The 25,884-nt window shown below is 32.3% G+C and overlaps 1 protein-coding gene across 2 annotated transcripts in view; it reads right to left on the bottom strand.

Moving 5' to 3' along the window:
- LOC127703102 (titin-like) overlaps positions 1-24,810 on the bottom strand; it is a 30,537-nt gene extending 5,727 nt beyond the window's left edge. The window contains exons 1-3 of one of the 2 annotated variants that reach the window (XM_052207533.1): positions 24,378-24,810; positions 1,057-1,203; positions 185-343 (exon numbers count right to left, since the gene is read on the bottom strand). In XM_052207533.1, the coding sequence (XP_052063493.1) occupies positions 185-343; positions 1,057-1,203; positions 24,378-24,573 (502 nt within the window). In that variant the 5' untranslated portion in view covers positions 24,574-24,810. Of the gene's footprint in view, positions 1-184; positions 344-1,056; positions 1,204-3,288; positions 3,616-24,377 lie in introns of those variants that run through there. The other variant, XM_052207532.1, reaches the window with a different exon arrangement.
- Between the last annotated feature and the right edge of the window lie 1,074 nt (positions 24,811-25,884).

Raw genomic sequence — 25,884 nt, 5'->3', positions numbered from 1 at the left:
TTAATTAAGAGTGACACATGTGTAATGTTTTTGTTTTGATTGGAAGGCTGTTACACTATTTTCGAAATAAATGAGCCCTAAAGTGGCCTTATCATACTTTCTTCTTTTTGAAAAAATATAAACAGCATCTTTTTACTATTACAAAAATATTACCAACAAATGAAAATACCGTATTTATACTCACAGCAGCACCAAGTAATGACTTGTGTAATAAGTAAAAACCATGATATACAAAGTGTGGTACATTCCAAATACAAGGACCATCCAACATCACTTACACTTGCAGAAAGTTCTGACATGATTGCTGTAACAAATATAGTCAAAGCTGCACCTTGTATCATGCCTGAAATATACAAAAATATACGACTAATTGTATCATTGCAGTCCACAAGTAATAACAGAGTACAAGAAATCGTCTTCTTTGTAAGAGGTTTTAAATATAAATGGATACCGTAGGAACGTGAAGGTTTTAGTTTCTCCGACTTAGGAATCCGGGCCATTCATTTCCTTATTCTGGTCGTCCACGGTCGTGTGGAGTGTATCGGAAACAACGCCCGCCTCTTAGAAATGGATGTTTGTACCATGTTAGGGGAGTACCCCGCTCCTACCACGGAAAGAACCTGCCAGCATTTATCGTTGATAGTACCGATGTGAATGGAAATTTTCCTATCCTATTATACTTTCCATAAATTATCTGTGGCAGAAAAAACAATCTTTCCCATTTTTACTAACCCACTAACATTTCATTTTATGTTCGTTTGACATCATCCATTTCATGATCTTGGCCTCGACATAGTCTGTCTCTTAATTTAGAATTATTTATAAGGAATTTGCCCAGATACAGATATGTGCAAGAGATAAATACTTTTTGTGGCAATCACAAACGTGTCTTGCAAATGTTATGATATAGTCTTCTTTTCAAACTTTTCATAGAACTTTTTTTCAATAATTAATAGTTGACTACACGTTCGTACATAAAAACAGCGTTACTTGATTAAGTAAATAACAAAGGAAAACAAAACTATTATATAGTTAAAGTGATAAGAAATTACTTACACCAAGCAAACATGACAAAGCTGGTACATCTACAGGTCTTTGATCCTTTACAACCATTACAAAATAAAGAAAACAGCATTACGATAATAACCAAACAGACCCAGCTACATGCCCCAATTGACAGATAAAACACTGTATCAAGCATATCTGAAATTAGAAAAAATAAGGAAATACTAAGATCAGCTATAGAACAAAAAGGAAATACTAAGATCAGCTTCAAATTAGTTACGATCATCGAGTGACATGTTGATGTTAGCTGTAGCTTTACCGTTGCAATAACTAGTTTGACCTGTTCATACACTATATCAAACCTAGTATTTTGGTGTTTGTAATGTCTTTTTAAATGAAATTATTAGGTAAAATTGCAATGTTTTTTCTTATATTTCTTTGTACGCTTTAGTCTGTAGTTTGTTAATACTATCAAAATCTGTGCGATTCAGCTCACTTCGGTACTGGCATGAAAATACGGATATTGTCCTATCAAAATTTGCTATTACACAATTTTGGATTTCATTTTAGATTAAAGAATATATTCCCCTCACGAAACGCTCTGATTCCTTGTCCGTCTTTGGCTATACTTTTTGTCCTACTTGGTTTACCAGCTCTTCATTTTTTCAATACATTTTTATTTTTAAATAGTTAGGTCTCGATCATCAATGAAGAGACATTTATTGTCCAAATGCGCATCTGGTGCAGAACAATTGGTACCGTTTGTGTTATCGTAGCATACTCGCCATCTATCAGAGACTTTCGATCAAGCCTGTACTAGGAGTCCAAGTAAGGAACATGACTGTTGTTTTCCTAGATGTTTAAGTCAGGAACATGACAGTTGTTTTCCTAGGAGTCAAAGTCAAGAACTTGACACATTTTTTCCTAGTAGTCTAAGTCAGGAACATGACATTTGTTTTTCTAGGGGTCCAAGTAAAAAAAATGACAGTGGTTTTCCTAGAAGTCCAATTCAAGAACGGGACAATTGTTTTCCTAGGAGTCCAAGTCGGAACATGGAAGCTGTTTTCCTAGGAGTCCAGGTCAAGAACATAATAGATGTTTTCCATTCGTTTCGTTGGTTGATATATTAGAACGTTTGATATTGTCAGATTTCATGGACTTCCTCTTTTTGAATTTACCTTCGAGTTCGGCATTTATGTTAATACCTCTGTACAAGGAGACTGCAGTGATGTTTGAGCTTTTGTTTCCGGTCAAGGTCTTACTGTGATTTTGAGAAGAAGATCAGCAATTTTAAGCGCTGTTTGTTTTCGTTGTGTAATGTCACGTACATGTCATGCGTGTATAGGGATTTTTTTAACCATTAGTTAGTTCTTTCTAGTCCTTGTTATCGCTATCAGTTAAAATGCTTTACATTTATTGGATTTCTAAGCTTCACATACTTATTAGAAACTTGTTAATTGTTGAAAACTCTGTGTTGACATCTGCATCTCTTATTGTTTTTATGTCATTGAGGTATATACCTAACATTGCTTTTTTATTCAATCTTATGTATACATTGCCTTTTGAGCAGGCGTAATCATTACACGTTAACATAAAAGGTTTCATCAGTTTACAAGAAGTATTATAACGAAGCAGACGTGTTTTTTTGCGTGTCTTCTTTGTTAATGCAAACAGGGAATTTTATGGTAGGCAATATCTAAGATAAACTCTGCACTCTTGTATTTGTTTTCAAACAAGATTATTAACATCCAAGTTTGTCCAAACATTAAATGCACAGGATACTTGGATATAAAACAGAGGGGTTTTTGAATATTTAATGTATCATAACAGAGTGTATTTTGAAATAAAATGAAATTTTCAAAATTTGATGATGTTCGATGATCGGCTTAGATCACATAATTATTTCAGAATTGTATGATTTTAATTAATTATTTAATTTACATTCAATAAAGAATAATTGATAAAATGATCGAGGAGGGTGAGTTAGTTAAAAAATGAACATGAAACTTATGTTTTGAAAATCAATTCGAATGAAAAAGACAAAGAATTTATCAGAGACCTTTTTTGCAGTTTGCTTTTCAAGAATCAAACGAATCTGTTTTTGTAAAGTTGTGTCTTTCAAACAGTTCCAAAACATAAAAGTATATTTCATTCACGTGCATATGTAAAGTCTAAAAACATATGAAAAGTGTTGTTCCTATATCGCTCCTGTATTTAAAAAATATGATCAATTATTTTACAACATTTCTTTTTTATAGGCCCATTATTATCATTATCACTTACATTTAAGATTTGGGAGTTTATCCACAACTTTCTGACAGCTGGTATCATGTTCAGTATCGTAACAATATAGCCTTAAGCCGAGATGATATTCTTTTTTCTTTATCCATTCGTTTGTAAACAGACCACATAAAAGAAAAATCTCAATAAACAAATATCCAGCTATTATTGAAATTGCCAGTTTTTTCCTTAAATCCATTAGTCGTAAATTATGAACTAAATATAAAAAGTCCAAATTGACGCTAAATATTGCTTGTTGTATTAAAGAAATTTTTAGCGACGTTTATTACCAGGTCTTATCCTTATATTGAATATTTGTCACAAAGAATTTTTGAAAAGAATGAATGTACAGTTGTATAAAACGTTGATCATATTACTTATCATTTAAATGTAATTGTTGCGCTTTACAGCTCTTCGAAAGAATAATTTTAGTGACATCAAGCGCATAATTTTCAATCCACCCACCTAAAACGCTGCTTTTTATTATATACCATTGACAATGACATCGCATATCCTTTCTCTTTTCCAGGTCGTCAAATATTTGTGAAGTGAAATTCTTGCAAAGCACGTCACAGATCTAGGAAGGCCATTGTTCTCTCTTTTTGTTTTAGGATAGCAAAGAACTTATATGTAGTCAATATAAGATTAAAGATTGAAAGGAGCGTCAAATAACTGTCTTCAAAAAGAGGGAAAAAATACAGTGAATAATACGATTGTAATTCGTGCTTAAAGTTAATTGGTGAATAAAGGGCGCTATAACTTTGTTTTCATTATATACTGTATTGTGGCCGTATTGCATTTTGTACCAACTAAAAAAAAAACCCTTAAAACTTAATTGCGCCATTTTAAAATGCCCAGGTAAGATTACTTCATTTTATATAACTGTTTTCGTTCATTACCACATGGTCAATGACACTGATAGAGATTTCATAATCGATGAATCTCAAACTGCGGTACATAAAAGGGGGGAGGGGGGGGGGGGGGGGGGGGGGGGGGGGGGTCGGTAAACATAAAGAAAATATGTAGCCCTTCTCCTTACTGTTTTTAAAGTTAACGACTGGTCTTTTAGAAATAAATGTTTTAAGAAAATTAGTCTGATACGTTTTGAAATTACTTATATGATCATCGGATTTTCATAAAATTCATAAAATTTTATTTTTTTGTTGAAGCAAATGATAAATAATAATAATGCTATTAAGAATCACTAGCCTAGAATCGAATCTCTTATTGTTATGATGCCTAATTTATTCGAAAACCCTCTCTTTTGTAAAGGCAAAAAGTATATAACATTTGTGTTTTATCGGCACATGGTATATAGGCGTTTCCTTATCTCCCTAAGTTTTACATCTTTATCGCTAGACTTTCCCTAAGCAAAGCTCAGTCTAATATCCTTTTCAGCAAAAGAACCAAAAATAAGGACGTGTGGCATAGCTAGTTGAATTCCAATTAAAAATAACATCACGTAGATTTTTCATAAAGATGTTCCAATAAAACTGAACATCCATGAATGCACGTGTTGACGTTGACAACATTACAATAATCGTAGAATTGTCAAAACAACAAAACGAACGAAAAGCTTTATTTACCACGAGTTTTCTTGATTTAATCATTAAAGTGTAAAACTTCCCTATGTCTCATAAAAATTCTGTCAATGAATATTGAAAAGACTGTAGGCATGCATTAAGAGAAGGTGCAATAAGAATCCAAAAAGCAAAACATTAAATGGACTAAGCAGTCTGTGAAAGTATTAAGGGTTTAGCACGGATATGAGATGAATTTAGATCAAATATTGGTTAGAAATGAATGTCGTAACATTATCAACGACTCACTCCATACTGTAAAAAAATGGATAAAAGGAGAAAAGCTGACAAACAATCCTTAGATTTTTTTACAATACAGTAATGCAAATAGAGAATATTCGTATTAAAAATGTTTAGAACATTTTACTCTTAACAATAACCATAATAGCTTTATTTTTATAATACTAGTAGTAACTAAAGGAACATAATAATTGAATATTGACATTATATATTTTATATACAGTGGCTGTATTTTGCTTTTGTTGTCTCTTTCAGTTCGTTCGTTCGTCACTTAATATTGACGTGAAATGCGATGCTTACCGATTGGACTAACACAATTTCCATGTTTGTGTCGTCCGCGCGCGATAAGATGACTGAACCAAAAGAACGAAATTTTACTCAACCAGATGATATGCATTTCGACAATCAATGTCTTTTCGGTGATGCTCCAGGCCAACATATTTGAAATGTAAAACTTGATTTAAACGATAATGAACGTATAAAACCAAGAGTAGCCAAAAAAGGTAAGCCCAAATTAGACAAGGAATCAGAGTCATGCATGAAAAAGATATATTCCTTAATTTAAAAGGATCTCACAAAACAAACAAATATCAATAAAACAATTTCCATATTTTCCTGCGAGTTACGAAGTACTGGCTACTGGCCTGGTGATACTACCGGGGACTCCAACTCCAACAGTAGACTTATCGTCCTAATGATAGTAATAACGATAACTGTACCAATTTTACTGCACCACGATTCAACACTGAACATTCAGCATGCGAGACAAACACAGTACAACACAAATATACGAGGCATTTAGGACTGACCACAGCTTAAATAGAGTATTTTTTCTGTCGCTTCTCCGGTATACCATAATGATATAATGACAAATAAATATTTCGGTAGTTTTGTTGCAAGTCATTTCGATTCGGTACTAATCATTTCCTAAATATAGCTCATGCAATTGGCTTACAGAAATTAGGAATTACTTTTAATTGATTTGGTAAGGTTCCTTATTAAAAATAATGTTTTTATGCAAACTGATAGCCGGGTTATTATGATGGTTTGCTGTATAAGAATTTTTTTCATTTTGCTACTGCATTTAAACAACAATACAACAGATCGGAATTCCGACCTTGTCAATTTTTTCAACTATTCCAGAATACAACTAAATAATAAGAAACTTTTTTAAACAAACGATTTTGTAGCTCGAACACTAAACAATATATTTCTACTCTGAAAAGTGATCATTTTATACATTTAGGGCATATAATATTAAAATATAACTGATGGAGCAAAGCATTAGATGATCTATGTACTTATTTGTATTTGAATCTGATATAGTATCGACATACAGTTGCCACATTGGCATTTTCATTATGGTTTTGGTTGCTTTACACTTGGTATTTATGCTATGCTATTTAGGTCATCTATTGCTTGATATATTCATGTTACTGCTTTTGAGCATGTTCCACAAGGAACTGTTGGTGTCCCCGACTAAGGATTTGTTTCTGTGTAAAAGCCGTTTGTTAAAACAATCTTGCTAACTTCTACGTTATGTGGTCTCTGGTGGAAAATTGTCTCATTGGCAATCATACCACATCTTCTTATTTTATATTGTACAAACATTTAAATATAAGAAAATGTATGAATCTTTTTGAATCCTGTAATAATCGAACAAAACAATCAATTTCATCAAATGTCAGTTCTTTTTCAATATCTAGAATATTAACTGGTTTGTAATCGAGAATTATCTATAGTCAACTTTCAGTTTCAATCAAGTCATATCTATGAATGAAAAAAAATATATTCTGCATATGTAAATGGTTGTAGGTTGTCTATACGCAGCCCTACAAGTAGGGAAAATGCCACTGACCAATATATCTTATCTATAAACTCTGCACAAAAGGCGTGTGGCCACATTTTAGAACCCTGTTTTATAGGACACTCAACAACATAATCCTGCTTCTTTAAAATATAAAAATAATAAATAGTGTCAACAGTTTGACAATTCGATAAATGTAAAAAAAAAAGATGTTTTGGAGACGCTATGGTATGTGCCCAACATATGCAATCTAAGGAAAGAAAATTATACGGTGAAGTGCAGATTGAATTCTATAATACATAAACGTATTGTAAATGCGATTAAATTAACAGTTTACACAAATCATGGCTATGATGAAGCATATACCCCGTCTGATGTCTGTCTGATATCACTATTTTCATTATAAAACACATAGGAATGTACGATGTTTCTATTCAATTATACTTTTCTATAAACTGCTGTTCTTTACGAAGAGAATGTTTTCAACGGATGGACGTGTGAAGATGATCAGTTTCCAATTGGCGATTGTTTGTACTTCCATTTTCCGGACATAATGGTCGGAACTCTTAAACGAATTCTTTATAATTTTCTAGGGTTATTTGTTACGACACCGTTTTTTGTTCTTAAGCTGAATGACGTCTCCTTCGAAATAGATCTCTGCGATCGTCGGTCCATTTTCGTCGTTGCTGTGTTGACGGTAGGTTCTCAATTGGAAAAGAAAACACTGGTCAGATATTTTTAACATCTCCTTCCGGCAAGACATAGATCTCTTGCTTTGAATTCTCTGAATGAATCTAAAGTAAAGATATGGTCGGTCTCCTGCCTTTACAATATAGGAGTAATGATTGACGAACGTCTATCTTGGAAGTCAACCAATAATCATCCGATCCGATCATGGGACAAATCATGAGGCGTTCGTTTCGCTTCAAAAAAAGAAATTAGAAGTAGAACGTATAGGATTGTGTTTTTTCCTATCTACAATAACATGACTTGGTATGAACATTTTGAAATTATGCTTTTTCTTCCAAACCATTTAATGGATGATATATTGATGGTGTTTACTAATCGTCCAATAGCAAAATAAATAGTGTATGCGTATCTATTTAGCAATAAATACACTTGGTGCTACCGAATCTATTACCAGGGTAAAATAGCGTGAAAGAAGAGGATATGCAGGGTCGTGGAGTTACATTTTGCAAGTTCTAAAACGTGAAAGAAGCCTGTAATATTAAAAACAGTTAATTTTAACGACTCAGACTGAACGCAGTTGTGTATTTACACATGTACATATCTCACAGTCTCATACTGTTAGCATCAGTATTGGTCTTGTAGCCGGTAGGAAGAAGTCTAGATGATGTCTATATGTTTATGTCAGTCCCCGACCTCTGAGTTTCCATGTATACTTCTTAGCAAAAATTTCGCAAAGATGTGATTCGTTTTTCCAGCGATTTTTGTGCAAATGCAACATCTGAGGTTAAACGAATGGTTGTTACTGCAGTAAGCTACACCAAAAGAGGACAAATGAAGAATATACGACAATGATTTTTCTTAAGCTTTGCAAGAATAATGAATCATTCTCAGGAATCTTTTTTTTAAACGCGTACATCGAGAAAGAGAGAAACGGTATACCTAATCTCGTGCAGAGGTTTCGATTTAGTGAAGAAATCGACCGTTGAAATATAACGGGATGATGTCTGTTATGTAAATGCAAAACATAGTAATTGATGTCAGTAACTGATAACATTTCATAACTCGTAGATAATTCAGACGGCTTAAACATCCATTAAATATAGAAAATGATCAAAATGTAGTTGTAGTTCAGTAATTGATATGATAACCATTATATATCCATTTTTTTTTAGCTAAGTGAACGATTTTCAACATTGACAAATTTCTTTAAATCCCATAAACTTTTAAAAAAAACCAGATCTACTTATTTGGAAATTGGTCTGTCAAAAATATAAAAAGGTCATATAAACACATCCCGAAACATAAAAGGGGACAATCTCTATTTTGATGTGTTTGAGCTTTTGATTTTGCCATTTGATAAGGGACTTTCCGATTTTAATTTTCCTTGGAGTTCGGTATTTTTGTTTTTTTTAAGAGAAGCAATTATAACTTGGTGTAGATAAAAAAATAACTATTTTGTTCGAGGTATTGCCATAGATTTTTAAAATTGATTTAAAAAGTGTGTACAGTGAAACCTATACGGGTCAACTGGGTTATAGAAATATGGTCAGCTAGATTTATCACTACCACATAGTAGTAAATCTTTGCTTCAGAGGGGCAACCGTTTGGCTGTGCGGGATGGAAAAATACGCAGACAAGACCAGTCGGGATGGTGACGTTAATTCTGATGTCACGCCTTCTGCATGTTAAAACAAACTAGCAACAATTCTTTTATGGTTCATTTAGTTTGGCAGCTCTAATTTCCATCCCCATCACGGTCGACCAAAATTGAAATGTTTAGATAAAAGTCAAGATATGAAGCAGACTTAATTTTTCTGTGGTATCCTCTAGATAAAATTAAATTAAACATAGTCCACATTTTCTATATATCGGAACGTAAAGCATCTGTTCATTCTCATTAAGAAGCCCCTGTTTTTAGTCTGCCTCATACGAAAACAGGAAAAAGTCGACCATCGATTGGGAATGGACCAAACGTATGTTTGTGTCTGTCCCAAGTCCGGAGCCTCAATTTCAGTGGTTTTCATTTTTTGTTATTTTTTTTATAGTTTTTTCTTATTATTTAACATTTTGTCATGTCGGTGCCTTTCATAGCTTTCTAGACGGTTTAGGTTTTGCTCACTGTCGAAGGCTGTTCAGTGAAAGATAGTTGCTTACAATTACGTCATTTGAATTGAGGTAGATAGTTGTCTCATTGGCAATCTTCACACCTTCTAATTTTAATACAGACCAGAATCATCATTGGGTTATCTACTAGCTCTTTAAAACGTGGTAATGTTACGGACTCCACAGTTCTGTTTGACCCCTGAGCCTGCGTATCTAGAGAGTTAATCCAATTTTTGGAGTCCAGAGCATTATGAGTAGAGCCTTGATCTATGGATATAGATTTTTTTCTAAATATTCTCCGAGTGGATCTAGATCCAATCTAGTCATAATCTTACAAAGTGAGCGAAATATGGCTACCACTGTTGCCTTTGACATGAATGTTGCATATTTTTAACAGATGACCTAATCAGGCTCCTAGAAGCATCCATGTACAAACAAAGTACCTTCTCAAAACATGTATGTGTACCTACGTTGGCCATTGTTTTAAGAAACAAAGTTGAGCTAAAATTTTCAATCTTTCTTTAAGTTAAGAATGAATAATACTTGTGTGAAGGATAGAGTAGTCAAATGTTTATACTTTTGTACGAAAAGAAGGTCTTAGATATCTGCACTCTAATAGATCACTGGAACTTTATAGTATCCACATTTAATTTCCATTGCCCCTGTTGTTAGAAATCTATTAGTAAATCTGGAGCTAGGTTTTGATAAAAAAGATTTTAATAATTTGGAAGTTGTTTCGTGGAGCATTTGGTGGTAGACTTATTAGTATAACGATGTGTGTAAGGACACTTATATTGTGTAATTTGCGTATCCAGTAGAGTGAAGGGATATTCAGTTTTTCATCTTTTGACAATATTCCAAAGGATTTTCTTTAGATAATAAGAATTCATTTAATAATTGAAAATTATTATACGGTCTTAAATAAACAATACAAAAAAAAAAAGAAATTTATCCAAATTAGCTATAAGCAAGTCGTTTTTAGCTTGAAAATCATTATCATAGACTTTTTAATACAGATATTTGGTAAGTAAATTAACTCATCTATAACATACTAATACTCTCTATCAGTACTCCAGTCTAATTGAAAAAAAAAACATGCAATTATAGTTCATATTTTAAAACAAGATACAAATTTTAAAATAATGAATTAATAAGCATAAACAGTTGTATTAAACATAATAAAAAACATACTGGATGAAATATCAAAACAATGTTTCAATATTGATGGTTTCTTCAGACCTTGAGATAAATTAAAAAAAATATTATGAATTTATTTCGACTTCAGAAAAAAGAAACAATGTATAATATGACCATAACAAATAGTTGAACTTCACTGAATATCAAAATAACTACAAAATAATCAGCTGAGAAAAGGTAAGAAGGTTCTCTATACGGATCACGACAAGTGGGGCATATTCCAGTGATCCCATCTTAACACACTTCACAAAATGCGTGAACACATTCACTTAGACCCATATTTGGTTTTCTTTCTATGCAAATAGACATTCAGCTGTGTTGTATTGTTTCTGTAAAATATAAGTATATTAAATGTTGCCAATAGTTTGACAATTGATAATTATGATTACGTTTATACGATATGATAACTTCGTCTTCGACTTATTGTGTTTATTTTTCTTATTTTGTCGGAAAATAGTTTTTTTCAAAACATATTGACGTCATTGATATATCAAGATATTTTCCCTAATTTTGATCACAGATGGACGACTTCAAACAGGAGTCTATGCCAAACGTGAAGATATCAGTTTTCTCAATGTCAATGTCCCATTTCTCTGCAGTTACATACCATCTGTCTCTATAACTCAATCAATACGTTACGCTCATGTATTTGCACATGATACGGACTTTATTAACTGGAGCGTACTTATACGACATGTTTTTGCGGTGTATACCAGTGTAATAAATAGTCAGCTAATCTTCAAATATACCGATTGTGTCCTATTCCCGATTTTGACTGAGTGTCGATTCGCATGACGGATGAAGGTACGGAATCGGCCGAGTTGTGACGAATGAGCCAACAAGGTAATCGTCTCCGGCTTTGCATGCGACACAGAAGGAGAGTAGCGGATTCAGCCGAGGATTGCCGATTGCTTGTTGGCTCACCCAGTCTCGCTTTCCTTTGCAGTTTACGCGGTTCCTACAGTTTCTGTATTTTACCCTGATGACAATAGTAAATTTATGTTGTCTCTATTTGATCCTTGATGTAGGAAACTTGGTTTATATTTCAAACATTCATTTTCTGCATGTAAAAATCAGTTACATTTACAAATGTTACATGTATATAAGTTCAGTAATGTCTTGGGATTAAACAAGACACAATTTAAATTCCGATATGTGATTGAAACGGTTTCACTTGTAATGATCCTTCCGGAGCAACAGATTTCCATTCCGATTATAGTTACTTAATTTTACAACCAAAAAATTACATTTCCATCACCCTTTTCTTTTTGGTCAACTTTACATAGATAAACTCATCATAGATACAAGGCTTAACATTTTGTATGCCAGACGTACATCTAATTATACTTCAGAATTCCGATTTGACAGTACTACCAAATGTGTATAAAAATACTCTGTATTTTCACAATGTGTTAGCATTATGTAATATCAAAACATAATGTATATATATTCTAAAGGATAATTTAAAGTAAAATGTATATTTCAATGTCAATTGTGCTATTTTCTCTACAACGACACAATGCATTAATCCATATTGAATAAAGAATATATACACTATAAATACAAATGTGTATACTGACACATTTGGATACTTACCGACAAAACGTTTACTGGTATACGACATTTGGATCATGCTCAATGTGATTCATTGGTGCACAGCCTACAAATCGTTTTTTTGACATCTTATTTACGATATACAAGGATGTTTAAATTCAAATAAAAATTTTCATATGGACCCTTACCAGGTGAGATATCAATTCTAAATGATGTTATAAACAGTTTTGTATAAAATAATGGGGGTTATTCCCAGAATAAAAATAGCCATTGAGGGATTTCCCTGGTAATTTGCTTGATTGGTGAAAAAAGGAATCATGTTTTTTTTGTATTTAATAGTAAGAATTAGTTAGTCAGCTGTCAATTAAAATATCCTGAATGACCAAACTGATTTTAATATTGTAATAGATCTATTTGGCTTAAGGGGAGACAATACTGCAAACTTCCTGGTTCTGAAAAAAAATATGCGTAGCTAGCGCTACTGCAGTTCCTTCTGGAGCAGGCGAATGTACCCTGAAGCGAAGTTTTTTTCCATGGATCAGATAAAATCTATTCGTTGTTTTTTTTAATTATAACGTCTCCCCTGTACCAGTAAACATTACGCGGTGTTGGATAACCATTTACTTTGACTTCAATTTAAAATGTTTTACCTCCAATAACATGTTCATCTCCTAATACGTTTTCAATTGAGTATGAAAGAGCTGTAAAAAGAAACAAAGGTTGAAATGGTTTTCTAATAATCTATAGAATTGTCTTTGAAATCGTTAGATCGTCATCAGATCCTACAATACTTATGATTTTTTATTTACAGCAACTTTTGGGACTATAACATTTTAATATCCTTTATTCATCGTTAAATATTTTATGTAATATTATCATGCATAATTCAGTCCATATATGCACAGAATTCAGGGTTCGAGTAGGTCCAATCAAAAGTCCTTCAGACACAAATATTTCAGTCGGATAAATGGTAAGTCGAGAACAATAGAAACGTCACTCTTAAGGTCACTATTTATTTCCTACGTTAACCACAATGATTTAACGTCATTTTGTACCACAATTATACCTTGTTTTAATTATCTGTTATGTTTTGTGTTTGTAAAATATGTTACTAGTATTTAAAATATGCTTGCAAATGCATATTGTCCTCAAAAACTTACATTATTCTTCGAACAAAATGCAAATTTCAAACGAATCGTGTAACATTTACGCTGATATTTTAAAGATGTTACTCATTGCTGTAATATTGATAGAAAATTATGGAGGAAATATAATACTTGTACATACAGAATCTAATAAAACGTCCTATCATTAATTTAATTAAAAGATTATGTCCGGATAAGGTCCGTTTAAATTTGCCTTAGTGACGTAAACGTAATAATCTATGCTTCACAACATTAAATTGTTTTAAGCAATTATGAAAGCTGTGGAACAATTATTAAAAAGTCAAATGAAGACAACTCTTTATACAAGACTTACGAAAATACCTGATCAGAACTTGAATTACGAATCCAAATACTTTCATTCCTACCACAGCTATTGAAGATAAGATCTAAGATGAACACGCGTCAACAAGGACTGCATTTAAAGCTAATGATAAATACCACACTGTCCCCACTATTTAGTTCCTAAATTACGAAGGGAACCTCATCCATTTCGTTTTATACTAGTATCTGTATGAATTAAGCATGTTTCAGATCTTACGATCATTACGGACCTCGATATAAAATACAGTGACAATTATGTCAATAGTGGCGCTAACTGTTTCTGGAGTGTGAAAAACTCTTCGAAAGTCTCGGATAAGCTATTATCCTTTGAAAGTACGTTTGCTTCCGTTGATAGTTATCTCTATAATTTATCTACCCTTTATAGTACACTGTCACATAATCGTATGTTCCAATTAAATTGAATGGTCTATTGATAAATCTATGTTTAAACTTTCCAAAATACACAATTGTACATGCAAAGAAATGACGAAAAGCCAGTAATTATTTGCCTGATATAATTTGTGTGTTTTTTTTAAGATCAGATAGTGACTTATACTCAGATGCTGAAGCATCCACATCATTTTGACAAAAAAAGAAATAAAAAAAATATATATTTAATTGCATGTGTTCGCAGTAGATAAACTCAGAGGTCTCCGAATGTAACAAGGGTGAGGATATGCGAATAACGCCCAATCAATTTCGAAGCAGTATGCGTGGTAGGTCCGTGTTTGTTCTTCATTTAGTTTATGTTAACTCGATAGATAAATCGCAGAAAAGTGTCGGCTACGGCAACGCAGAGGATGATAATACGTAGACCCGCGGACATGTTTCATCTGAAATCTGAGCGATGGCTTCTACATCTGACGTAGCAACGTTATCAACAACTAAACCACCATATTCTGATATCGCTTCCTGTGACATGAAAGACGACGTGATAAAAACTCAATTTGTGACAGAGTGTGATCATTCCTGGGCTTATAAATACCCGTTTCAATCTAGACACAAATATTTATTTTATTTTGAAAAAAATATATCTGTTATATTTTAACAGAATATACATTTTGTAACATTGCACACACACACAATGTCTGAACAGACCGTCTCTCGGCGCTGACTATGCTACACATCTAAAGAGATGTGGCGATCGATAGACAAAACGTGATTACAAAATTTGCATCTCTAAAGGGAAGAAAGCTGAACTTTTTGTTGTAAATAATCTAAATTGTTAATTTTGTAAATAGATTATAAATATCATTTGAACTCTATTCAATATTTTTAAGGCGCTTATTCATTGAAATGAAACACATATCTAACCAGTGTCGGATTCTTGGGGAGTACACATGCATACAGGGAAAATGTCCGAAAAAATATCATTTTCTGCACAAAATGGTCCAAAATTTTTTTCGCATGGTTTCGCTCGGCCATTTTTTTCGTCTCGCTACGCTTGACAACAGTTTGGCAGCCACATCATTTCAGCCCTAGCTACGCCCTTGGATACAGATAGATGATTGGTATTCTAATATGAACTAAATGTGCCCCTCTTATTGCAGATTTATTGTTTTACACTTAAGAATCCCAATTTATATCAAAAAGTCATAATGACCCAACAAAACAAAAGTGTTTTAAGTATACAAATGAAATGCATAATCAATTTGAATTTTACCAGGTAATATACATACCAAAATGTAAGATTAATGGGACGATTTTTCCTTTCCTATGGATGTTAGCTTTCCTTTTTTTTTATTGTGATATTTCATTTCGCTGGCTCCATCTTATGCAGTGTATATTTGCTAGTTGGTTAAATATGCGCGTGTTTGCAGTTAAGACTCATTTTTATATAATCAATACATTTTACAGGGATAAGAATATCATAAATTGGTCAAAAATTTTAATAAATTTTATCACAATTATAGTGATGTCATGTGGAAGTATGATTCCACGTGCAAGGCATTATACGGAAATATTATCCATAAATCCCACAAATTGTCAGCAGTCACTTGAGCTTCATAGACGTTTTGATAAAGGTTATAAAACAAGTTTCATCCTGATACAAATCCATGTGCCTGTCAGGTTCCTCGTCAGTTGTTTTCGTATGTCATATCTAAATGTTTTTCGTTAGATGGAGAATTTTGTGATGATGGCAGATCATTAATAAATTTTGCTAATTTTTTCACCATTTTCCTAGACAAAACTTGACATATTGTATAGGCACCTGTTTATTGTTGAAGACTGCACGTATGGTGTCCTCTATATGTCTTTTGATTATTTTTGTCAATGGGTTGTTCTATCATTGACATTTATACAACACTACTTTTATTCACATCTAACATTTTTCCTCAAAGATTTTTTGGAGATCTTTGCATTCGCCATATGCTATTCTACATTTTGACATTACGTGCATATCCGATGCCCATATAGTGTAAGTGCTACGCTTTGTATATCATAAAGAACCCTTGCAATAACTCTATGAGAGGTCCGTAGGTGGTCTGTTTAACTTTTTTATTCAAGCATCACGGATGGGTCTTTTGTAGAGGAAAAGCGGGTCTGGTGTACACAGTAATTAAAGCCTGGTTCCTTTGGTAAGGTTTTTAACAACCACTAAATCGATACTACTGCTGGTTGGGAATTCCTTCCACGAGGGTGTCACGAGCGTAGTAGTCAGGACTTCTGTGTTGAAATGACATATCATTGATATGGTCATAATCATAAATTAACGGTTTACAAAACTTTGAATTGTTCGAAATACTTAAGTATTCGCTACCCAAGGAATAGATTATCTTAGCTGTATTTGGCAAAACCTTTTGGAATTTTGGGTCGTCAATGTTCTTCAAATTCGTACTTGATTTGACTTTTTAATTTTTTTTATTCGAACGTCACTGATAAGTATTTTTGAAGACGAAACGTGCGTCTAATGTATACAATTATATAAAACTGGTATATTTGATGAGTTTTTTTGCAAGGTTCATTTTCCAGTGGCAGTCCAAATGTATCGTACTTCATCCTGATAGACATATCTTGCAGATTACGTTTTGCATTAATTGTTGGTCTTGTTCTGAATATGCATGCAATCTTTGCCATTGGAATAAGGAAAGGAACAACCAATAAGTTAATCAATGTTTTGTACGTGTTACTTATTTACCAAAGTATTGAAATTTGTCACACAGAGCAAAGAAGACAATTCAAATTTTAAACAAAGGTTTAAACACGAACAAGGAACTATCAATTTAAAATACACGAAGAGACAAGGAACGGAACAAAGACAAACAGATGTATTGATATTATAAAGACGAAGCCAAAGCTGGAAGAGGAATTGTTATAATTTAAGAAGCTAAATTTGGAATAAGCATCAGCCATGCATATAGTTATGAAGGTAATCCCCTTCCACAACTACAAAGTGATAGTTTCCCTACCAAATATATATATATATATATATTCAAATAATGTAGATGTTAATCCAATTATTCGCATTTCTTACTTTCGTCTATTACATTAACGGTTGCACTGTCTTTACCAGAACCATCTTTACCTGAATTTAAATTAGAAAAAAAATAAAATAAAACTTAATGTGCATCTGGTTGCAGAACATATTGTTATTATTAAAATTACTTGGTGTCAATATATTTTTTTTACTAAAATGCTGCAATTCCAATTTGAGTTTTAATGAATAAAGAGAGCCATTGTTAACCTTTGAAGACATGACTTGTTTATATTGGAATTCCAACTATCTAATTCAAAACCGTTTTTTTTTAATTTTATACCACTTTTGTCGTGCATTGTAAATAATCAGTATGATGCGGATGTTCGCTTTTTAATACGTGAATGAAATATTTAGTCCGATCACTGAAGTGTTATGTCACAGTGACGTTATAAACATGCCCAAATTGACATATTTGACCACAAAACCCAATCTAAAATAGTTTTTGGTAAAATTAAATATGATCTACAGACTGATCCGACCAAAAATTAATTGATCTCGCATCAACATATTATAACAAGATATCTTGTAGTAAAATTAACGACAATATTTTAGAATGAGGCTATTTTGCAGTTTCGCAGTTTGTGCTTAAGGCATGACGTTGGACTTTTAAAGCAAATATGTACACGCGTACGACAAAATTCAAAAATCAAAATACTTGTGTCTTGTAAGAATCTGTAGAATAGGACTTGATAGATTTATATTTGATAATCGAATTCAAGGTGCCGAAAAGTGGCCTTAGCATATTACCTTCTACATTTAAAAAAAAAAAATGAATTTCAGATAAAAAATTCAAAGCAATGATTCGATTTTTTAAGAAGGGTGAAATTACTAGGCTACACATCTTTAATTGTTTAAAAAAAACTTCCTACGTCTTTTAAAATTTGAATGCTTTAAATTTTAATAACTTAAAAGTATGATAGGTTATTAAAATCTATCGGATGTGTTAAATGAATTAAACAAGGCATATTTTAGTCAACTCTAGACTCGTATCTAGTTTAACAATACATCATGGATGTCGTGTTGTATTTGGACAAGAAACATGACTTGAAAAAACCCAATTGTTTTTTTTTTGCAGTTAAGCACGAAATGTGTTTAAGTTCCTAGCCCTAAAGCAACTATGTAAGGTACAATTCATAAACATAAATACTGATATTGCTATCTGAGAGACTTAGTGAATTTCTTGTTATCATCTGAAGGATAATTTATAGATAGATTTGTGATACATTTTGATTTTCGAAATCAAGCGGCTTATTATATCTATACAAATATAATTTCTTTTTTTCAAATAATCTGACCAGTATCGTTTTACTAGTACAAAAATATGACCAACAATTGAAAAGATAAATCTGCACTGATTATTTGCGTTTAAAAGTGAATGTCCTACTTTTAGACTCCTCCATTCACCACTCCGATGCCTTAAGATGACACATTATGTTTTGTGTATCGTGTCATTGTTCTATTCTCCGTTTCCATTGCCGATATTTTTTATTGTTTTCTACTGAATTTATATTTTGTTCAAGTAATATTTATTGTCTGACTGAATGATTTTTTTATGTGGATTTCAAAAACGTACATTTCAAAGCGTCATTTGTTATAAAAAATATCATCAAAAATATAACACGTCGTATTATTACTCACAGCAGATTTGTATAGTTAGTAGAAAATATGATATTACAAGCGTAGTACATTCCAGATATAATGACCATCCCACATCACTTGCACTTGCAGAAAGTTCTGACATAATTGCTGTCATAAATATAGTAAGAACTGCACCTTGTATAAGACCTATAACATACAAAAATATACGAAAATTTGAATCATTACAGTCCAAAATTAAAGTCAGTGTGCAAGACATTGTCAAACCAATTCTTTGCAAGAGGTTTTAAGATAAATTTATACCAGTAGGAACGAGAAATTTCTAGTTTTTTCGATTGATGGATCCGAGTCCCTTTTCTTCATTCCACAAGGGTCGTCCACGGTCGTGTGGAGTGTATCTAATATGAAATGGAAGTGTGTCCCGTGTTAGGGGAGTACTCCAACACGAAAATAACTCATGAGTTTTATTCGTTGATAGTACAGATGTTCATGTAAATTGTCCTATCCTACCATACTTTCCATAAATGTTCTGTGACAGTCAAAGATCGTTCCGCTTTCTATTCAACTTAAATTTCGTTTTATGTTCATTTGACATCATCCGTTTCATGTCCTTGGCCTCGATATAGTCGTTCGGTTAATTTACAAGATATGAAAACAACAATTTTTAAATTTTAGGCGTCCAATGCCGAAATTAGAGGGAACACATAATATTAATTACTAATAGCAAAGGTAAATAGAAATGACTTACACCAAGAAAACATGACCAAGCTGGTGCATCTACGGGTTTTTGATCCTTTACATCCATTACAACGTAAAGAAGAAGCTATCACGATAAAAACCAAACCGACCCAACTACATGCTCCAATTGAAATATAAAACACTGTATCAAGCATATCTGAAAGTAAAGAAATGGAGGTTCATCGATGTTGAAGTTACCTGTCGGCTTAGTTTAACCGTTTTTGCAATTAGTAATTATTTGCCCTGTTCATACATTATCTCATTCCAAGTCATATAACAGACATCTTGATGAGTTCCGTGGTTGCCTAAATGTTTTTTTTTTTTGTTTCTGTTTTTTTTCCTCTCTAATATACAAAGAAATAAACAGCAATTTAAGCGCTATTTTGTCACTATCGGGTACACTGCTCTACACTTGTTGACGTTTTTCTTAGCTTAACATACTATATAGACACATGTTAATTGTTGAAGACTGTATTTTGACATCTGGATTTCTATTGTCTTTTTTTTGTCACGTTGACGTATATACTTAAGATGTTCTTTCCCAGGAAAAGCTCAGCTTAGCTGTATTTGGCAAAAACTTTCGGAAATTTAAGTCCTGAATGCTCGTCAACTTCATGCTTTTATCTTTTTGATTAGAGTGTCACTGATGAGTCTTTTGTAGACGAAACACGCGTTTGGCGTACCAAATACTAGCGTTCGCAAAGAATAAACGTTCCCGCTAATAAAATAAAAGGTTTACAAGAAGTATTCTTATACACACTGAACCGTTCTATTTAAAGAACCAAAATATATTTGTATAATACAATTGTAGTAAAGTCCTTATCTTTGGTACAAATTTTGCTTTTTTCAGGATCTGGCAAATATGATAATCTTTCGAATGCAAATCAAGCTATGTATTTTGTTTGCATGTTTTAAGATTAAAATTTATTTTAGTAAATATTCAGATTTACTTGGTATCGGGTGAATTATTCCTTTAATTTTTTTTTATTGCAACCGTAAAACACAATTTAAGTATTTTTTTAAGATTAAGACACATACAACTGACACTGACGCGATACAGGATCATCATGGTAACTGCCTTAAAATTTTATTAATGAAGAATTGTATATTTATTTCAAATATATTTTTTTGTGTTAATTATCAAATGCGCGGCATTGTGAATAAAAGAAGTAATAATTAAAAGAAAATGTTTTCACCTTTTTCGATCTCAGATTTTTATTTTTCGAATCTAGAATTATATTGAATAGTGCTTAATTATGTCAATGGCAAAGTTTTCTAAACATTGTCTTTAAACAATCAAATATTTACTTTCTTGAATTTCTTACATTATATTTGTTACTTTCAACATTTGAAATTGTAGTTATGGTTTCATCATAAATATTTGAAATCGCGTCTTTCTAACTATACAATTAGATATATGTAATTTCCCGTTAATTCAGAGATTGTAATTATGATACAAAACATTTAATCAAAGAAAAAAATAGTCTTTGGTATAATGCAAGGTCAAAGACGCCACTATACAAAGCTGTAAAATCTTCTACAAGTAAGAACATATTGTATTAAGGAAATGGACCAGAATTGGCACAACATAGTGATTAAATATAAAAATGAAACCTCAAAGTATTCCACATTTATCAACGCCGGTTTAAATCAGACGCACTTTTCTTATCTTCTATTCAGCATTATAACGGCATATTTTTTTTTATTGAAATAAGATATCAAGAAGGCTTTCAAAAACTATGAATCGAACGAATACACACAATGAAAAAAAGGGAAACGATAATAAATAAAGGCAACAGTAGTATACCGCTATTCAAAATTCATAAATCGATTGAGAATAAAACAAATCCGGGTTACAAACTAAAACTGAGGAAACACATCAAATATAAGAAGTGAACAACGACACAACAGAAACTGAACACTAAAATGCAACACACACAGAAATAAACTATAATATAACAATGGCCATTTTCCTGACTTGGTACAGGCCATTTTAAGAAAAAAATGGAGGTTGACCCTGGTTTTGTGGCTAGCCAAACCTCCCGCTTTTATTTCAATGTTAAATATAACATTAAAATGACAAGATTACATGACAGGACTACAATACAAATAAATGGGAGAATATACAGGACTAAAATCAGACAATAAACTAAATAAAATATTGTAGGAAGTCGTAAAACTAAAAATCGTCCAGTATAATATTCCCCTAATACACAGGGATGCATATATGTATAATAACACCAAAAACTGTCCCTCTACAAAACTATAACGATATTTAATTTATGTTTCAAGTTATCGAATTCTGTCTGGACTAGTATTTTCCCAGAGAAGAACAGTTGTAACAATGTTAAGGTCACCAGTAATTCCATGGTCAGTAGGATTATCAATGAATGTGGCAGTTGTATAGTGCGGAGCAAGACTTGTGGTCATGAATGCTGAAACCCTGAAACACTACCTCGTTGATGAAAATCTTTATCGCTATATGTATAGTAATGCTTTGGAATAAAAGATATAATACATTTTTTAAGTGATTTATAAAAAAGGATATTACCCCAATTAATGAAACAAAGCAAACTTTTGGAAAGGAACGTTTTATTTCGTATCATCTTTCGGTTGAAAACAAAACTTTACGACAAAAGAGATGATTTCAGCTTCCCAATTGTGAACTTTCCATTTCTATGTAGCAACATTCCAGCAGCGCCTGCATACAGAGTATATATCTCCAAGTTGATACGATATTCCCGGGCTTGTATTTCCTATTATGATTTCCTTGATATAGGGTTGCTGCTCACAAGGAAGCTATTAAACCAAGAGTTCCAAATGGTGAAGTTGAAATCATCCCTTCGTAACTTTTACGGACGCCATCACGAGTTGGTTGACCGTAATGGATTAACCGTTTCACAGATGATATCGGATATGTTCCTTATGTCGTAATTACAATCCACTTCCTTTTTCACCACGAATGTGACCTACCGAATTAGGCTATTTACCGGATTTGTAATAACATGAGCAACACGACGGGTGCCACATGTGGAGCAGGATCTGCTTACCCTTCCGAGGCACCTGAGATCACCCCCAGTTTTTGGTGGGGTTCGTGTTGCTTAGTCTTTAGTTTTCTATGTTGTGTCTTGTGTACTATTATTTGTCTGTTTGTCTTTTTATTTTTTAGCCATAGCGTTGTCAGTTTATTTTCGATCTATGAGTTTGACTGTCCCTCTGGTATCTTTCGTCCCTCTTCTTAATGCATAACAGTTTGAGAGGTCGAAATAGGCAATATATAAAGATAATATCTGTACGCTTGTGTTAATATCAAACAGGATTATTCACATCCAAGTTTTTGCAAACAATATCAGCCAAAAAGGTGTTCTACAAGGATCACAAGTCCTTCATCTTTCATTTGATAAATACATTATCAATATATATTCTACATAGTTTTCTATTTACACCTATGCGTAGGAACCATATGGTTTTAAATATGTACTACTTTCCGGTATGTTCTTTTTGACCGGGTCAGAGTTTGTGGTGATTCATCTTACAAAGTCTACTCGAATTATTTGCCCTATAAATACATTGTTCATGCAAAGCTATCTAACATATATATCGATGTGCCCCGTGGTTTTCTCAATTTATGTATTGGTTTTGCACGTTTCAGTGTGATTGTCAGGCTAAATTATGACAGGAAATGTTTCATTTCTTTGCCAGATTTATTTTATTGATATGGCTTTGTTCTTCAATTCACAGTTGTGGTGTGATCGTCAGTTTGCTAAGAATTCCGCTCAAACCAGTACTACGGATTGTCTTAATCTTGGAAGTGAGGTGAGAGGTTTTGTTACATGTTGAAGGCTTCATTGTGACTTTGAGATAAAGGCGCTGTTCCTTTACTTTTTATGTTTTTTGCTGTGCATATACTTTTTTTTCTATCATGGATGGATACCCCATATTCCTATTTTTTTATTATATAGTGTACATACTACTTGGCTTTAACACAGGAAAGTTTTCTAATAATTTAGGCATCATAACAATAAATGATCAAAACTAGTGTTTGTCAAACTGCTATATATCCAATGAATTTTTTTTCGATAAAATGTGTGGTAAAAGTTTTTTGAAATTTTTATATTTTTGTCAAACGAGCCAAATTATTTTAGTCAAGGTGTTTGGTACCACCTTATAAGAAAATATTTCGTCTAAAAACATAATAGAATATATAAGAGAACTTTTTGCAGTCACTAAAGAAATGTAGAAAAAAAAAGTATCTGTATTTTTAAAGTTGTGTCATTCAAATAGTTCGTAAAAATAAAAGTCTACGTCTTGCACATGCATACTTAAAGTGCTTATACATATATGTATTAATAGTACCTGAAAACATGTCTGTGTTTGTTTATGTTTTTTAGTATATTATCTGAATAAAGTATTAAAGTGTGCTACTCACTAGGAGAGCTCACTCCTATGGTATACATGTGTTGCATTTTATTATTGAATAAATAATTTATGTTCGGTTAAGCTTGGCGAATAAGAACATAAATATGAAAAGGCATTTTACTACATCGCATCTGTAGTTTAAAAATACAATTAATATTTCTAACTCTTTTTTTCATAGCTCTATTATTATCATTATTACTTACATTTAAGATTTGGGAGAATTTCCACAACGTTGTGACAGCTGGTATCATTCTTAGTATTGTAACAATATCGCCTTAAGCCGAGATGATATTCTTTTGTCTTTATCCATTCGTTTGTAAACAGGCCACACAAAAGGCCAGCCTCAATAAACAAATATCCAATTATGACTAAAACTGCCAGTTTTTTCATAAATTCCATTAGTCTTAATTTATTAGCCAACTTTAAAAAGTCCAAATTGGCGCTAAATATTGCTACTTGTATTTAAGAACTTCTCTAGGAACGTTTATAACCAGGTGTGACCCTAGTATTTAATACACGTCACATAATATTTTGAAAAGAATAAATATACAGTTATGAAAACTTATCTGATCATACTACTTATCATTAGACATTTTCAAAAAGTCGTCTATACGGATATGTATACGGACACTAGTACCAAACTCTGTCTGATATACAGAGGGGCCGTATCAAAATGTTGAAATATTCTGAACTAATATTAATTGGATTTCCATTTAAACTTGTCAGAAAATCAGTTTCAAAAACATATTGAATGTTTTCTAGACCAACTTTTCAGTTTTGTGAGAGAAAAGAGGGGCTATGCAATTGTAAAATTGCTGATTCCGTTAATGAAATCGTATGTTTTTCAAAATACAGTATCACTTCGCTTTCTCCTAGTCTAGCTCTCAATTGTTTTAAGTTTCTTCTTTTTTTTTAATTTTCATTTCGCTGGGTAGAAGCAAACTGCACAAAATAGACAGTGCAGTATAGGCCAATGGTAAAATCAGGCAAAATTGTAAGTTGAGAATAACCTATTCCAACTTTTGAATATTTATCTATGATCGTATAAAATAATCATATAGAAAAATGTTGCTTTAGGAAATATTGCTTTAGAAAATATTTGAATACAGATCTTGTAAAAGGACCATAATTTTGGAGATTTTTTTTCCCTAATTCAACCACAAAATTATATCTAAAACGCAACTATTTTTTGATTTACTGAAGATTCATTTAATAGTGATACTACTTTTAATTCTGCTAAGAGATGGATTTTTTAGAACCCAAACATTTTTTTTTCCAAATTTATCATCTACAATGAGTGGGCTGGATTTGTTTATCGTCAACGTCAGTTGTTCTCATGAAAAAAGTATCACATCATCTATATAAGTTATGATTCACATCATAAAATGCTTCACACTTTCCTGTTTTTGTTCTGCTATTTTATTTTCTCCTTTTCCTAAATTTTTCACAAGGAACATTTTGAGCATCAGGAAATTCCATTTTTAATGAACAGACAGATAATGTAGTAGTTATTTAAAGGAATAAATCATTGAAATAAATAAATGTTTTATATAGTATCTAAAATATTATTAACCGATCATGTAAATAACTATGATCATTTTAAATCTTGAGATAACCCCTCTTCAATAGGTTGTTTCAGAACATGTCCTATTTAAATGCTTATTTAAATGTTAATAATAGTCTTTTCTCCAAAAGCAATATATAAGATTT

Source organism: Mytilus californianus, unplaced genomic scaffold (genome assembly GCF_021869535.1).
Source record: "Mytilus californianus isolate M0D057914Y unplaced genomic scaffold, xbMytCali1.0.p SCAF_5, whole genome shotgun sequence".
NCBI lineage: Eukaryota > Metazoa > Mollusca > Bivalvia > Mytilida > Mytilidae > Mytilus > Mytilus californianus.
This window is presented reverse-complemented; position numbering and strand designations above follow the sequence as displayed.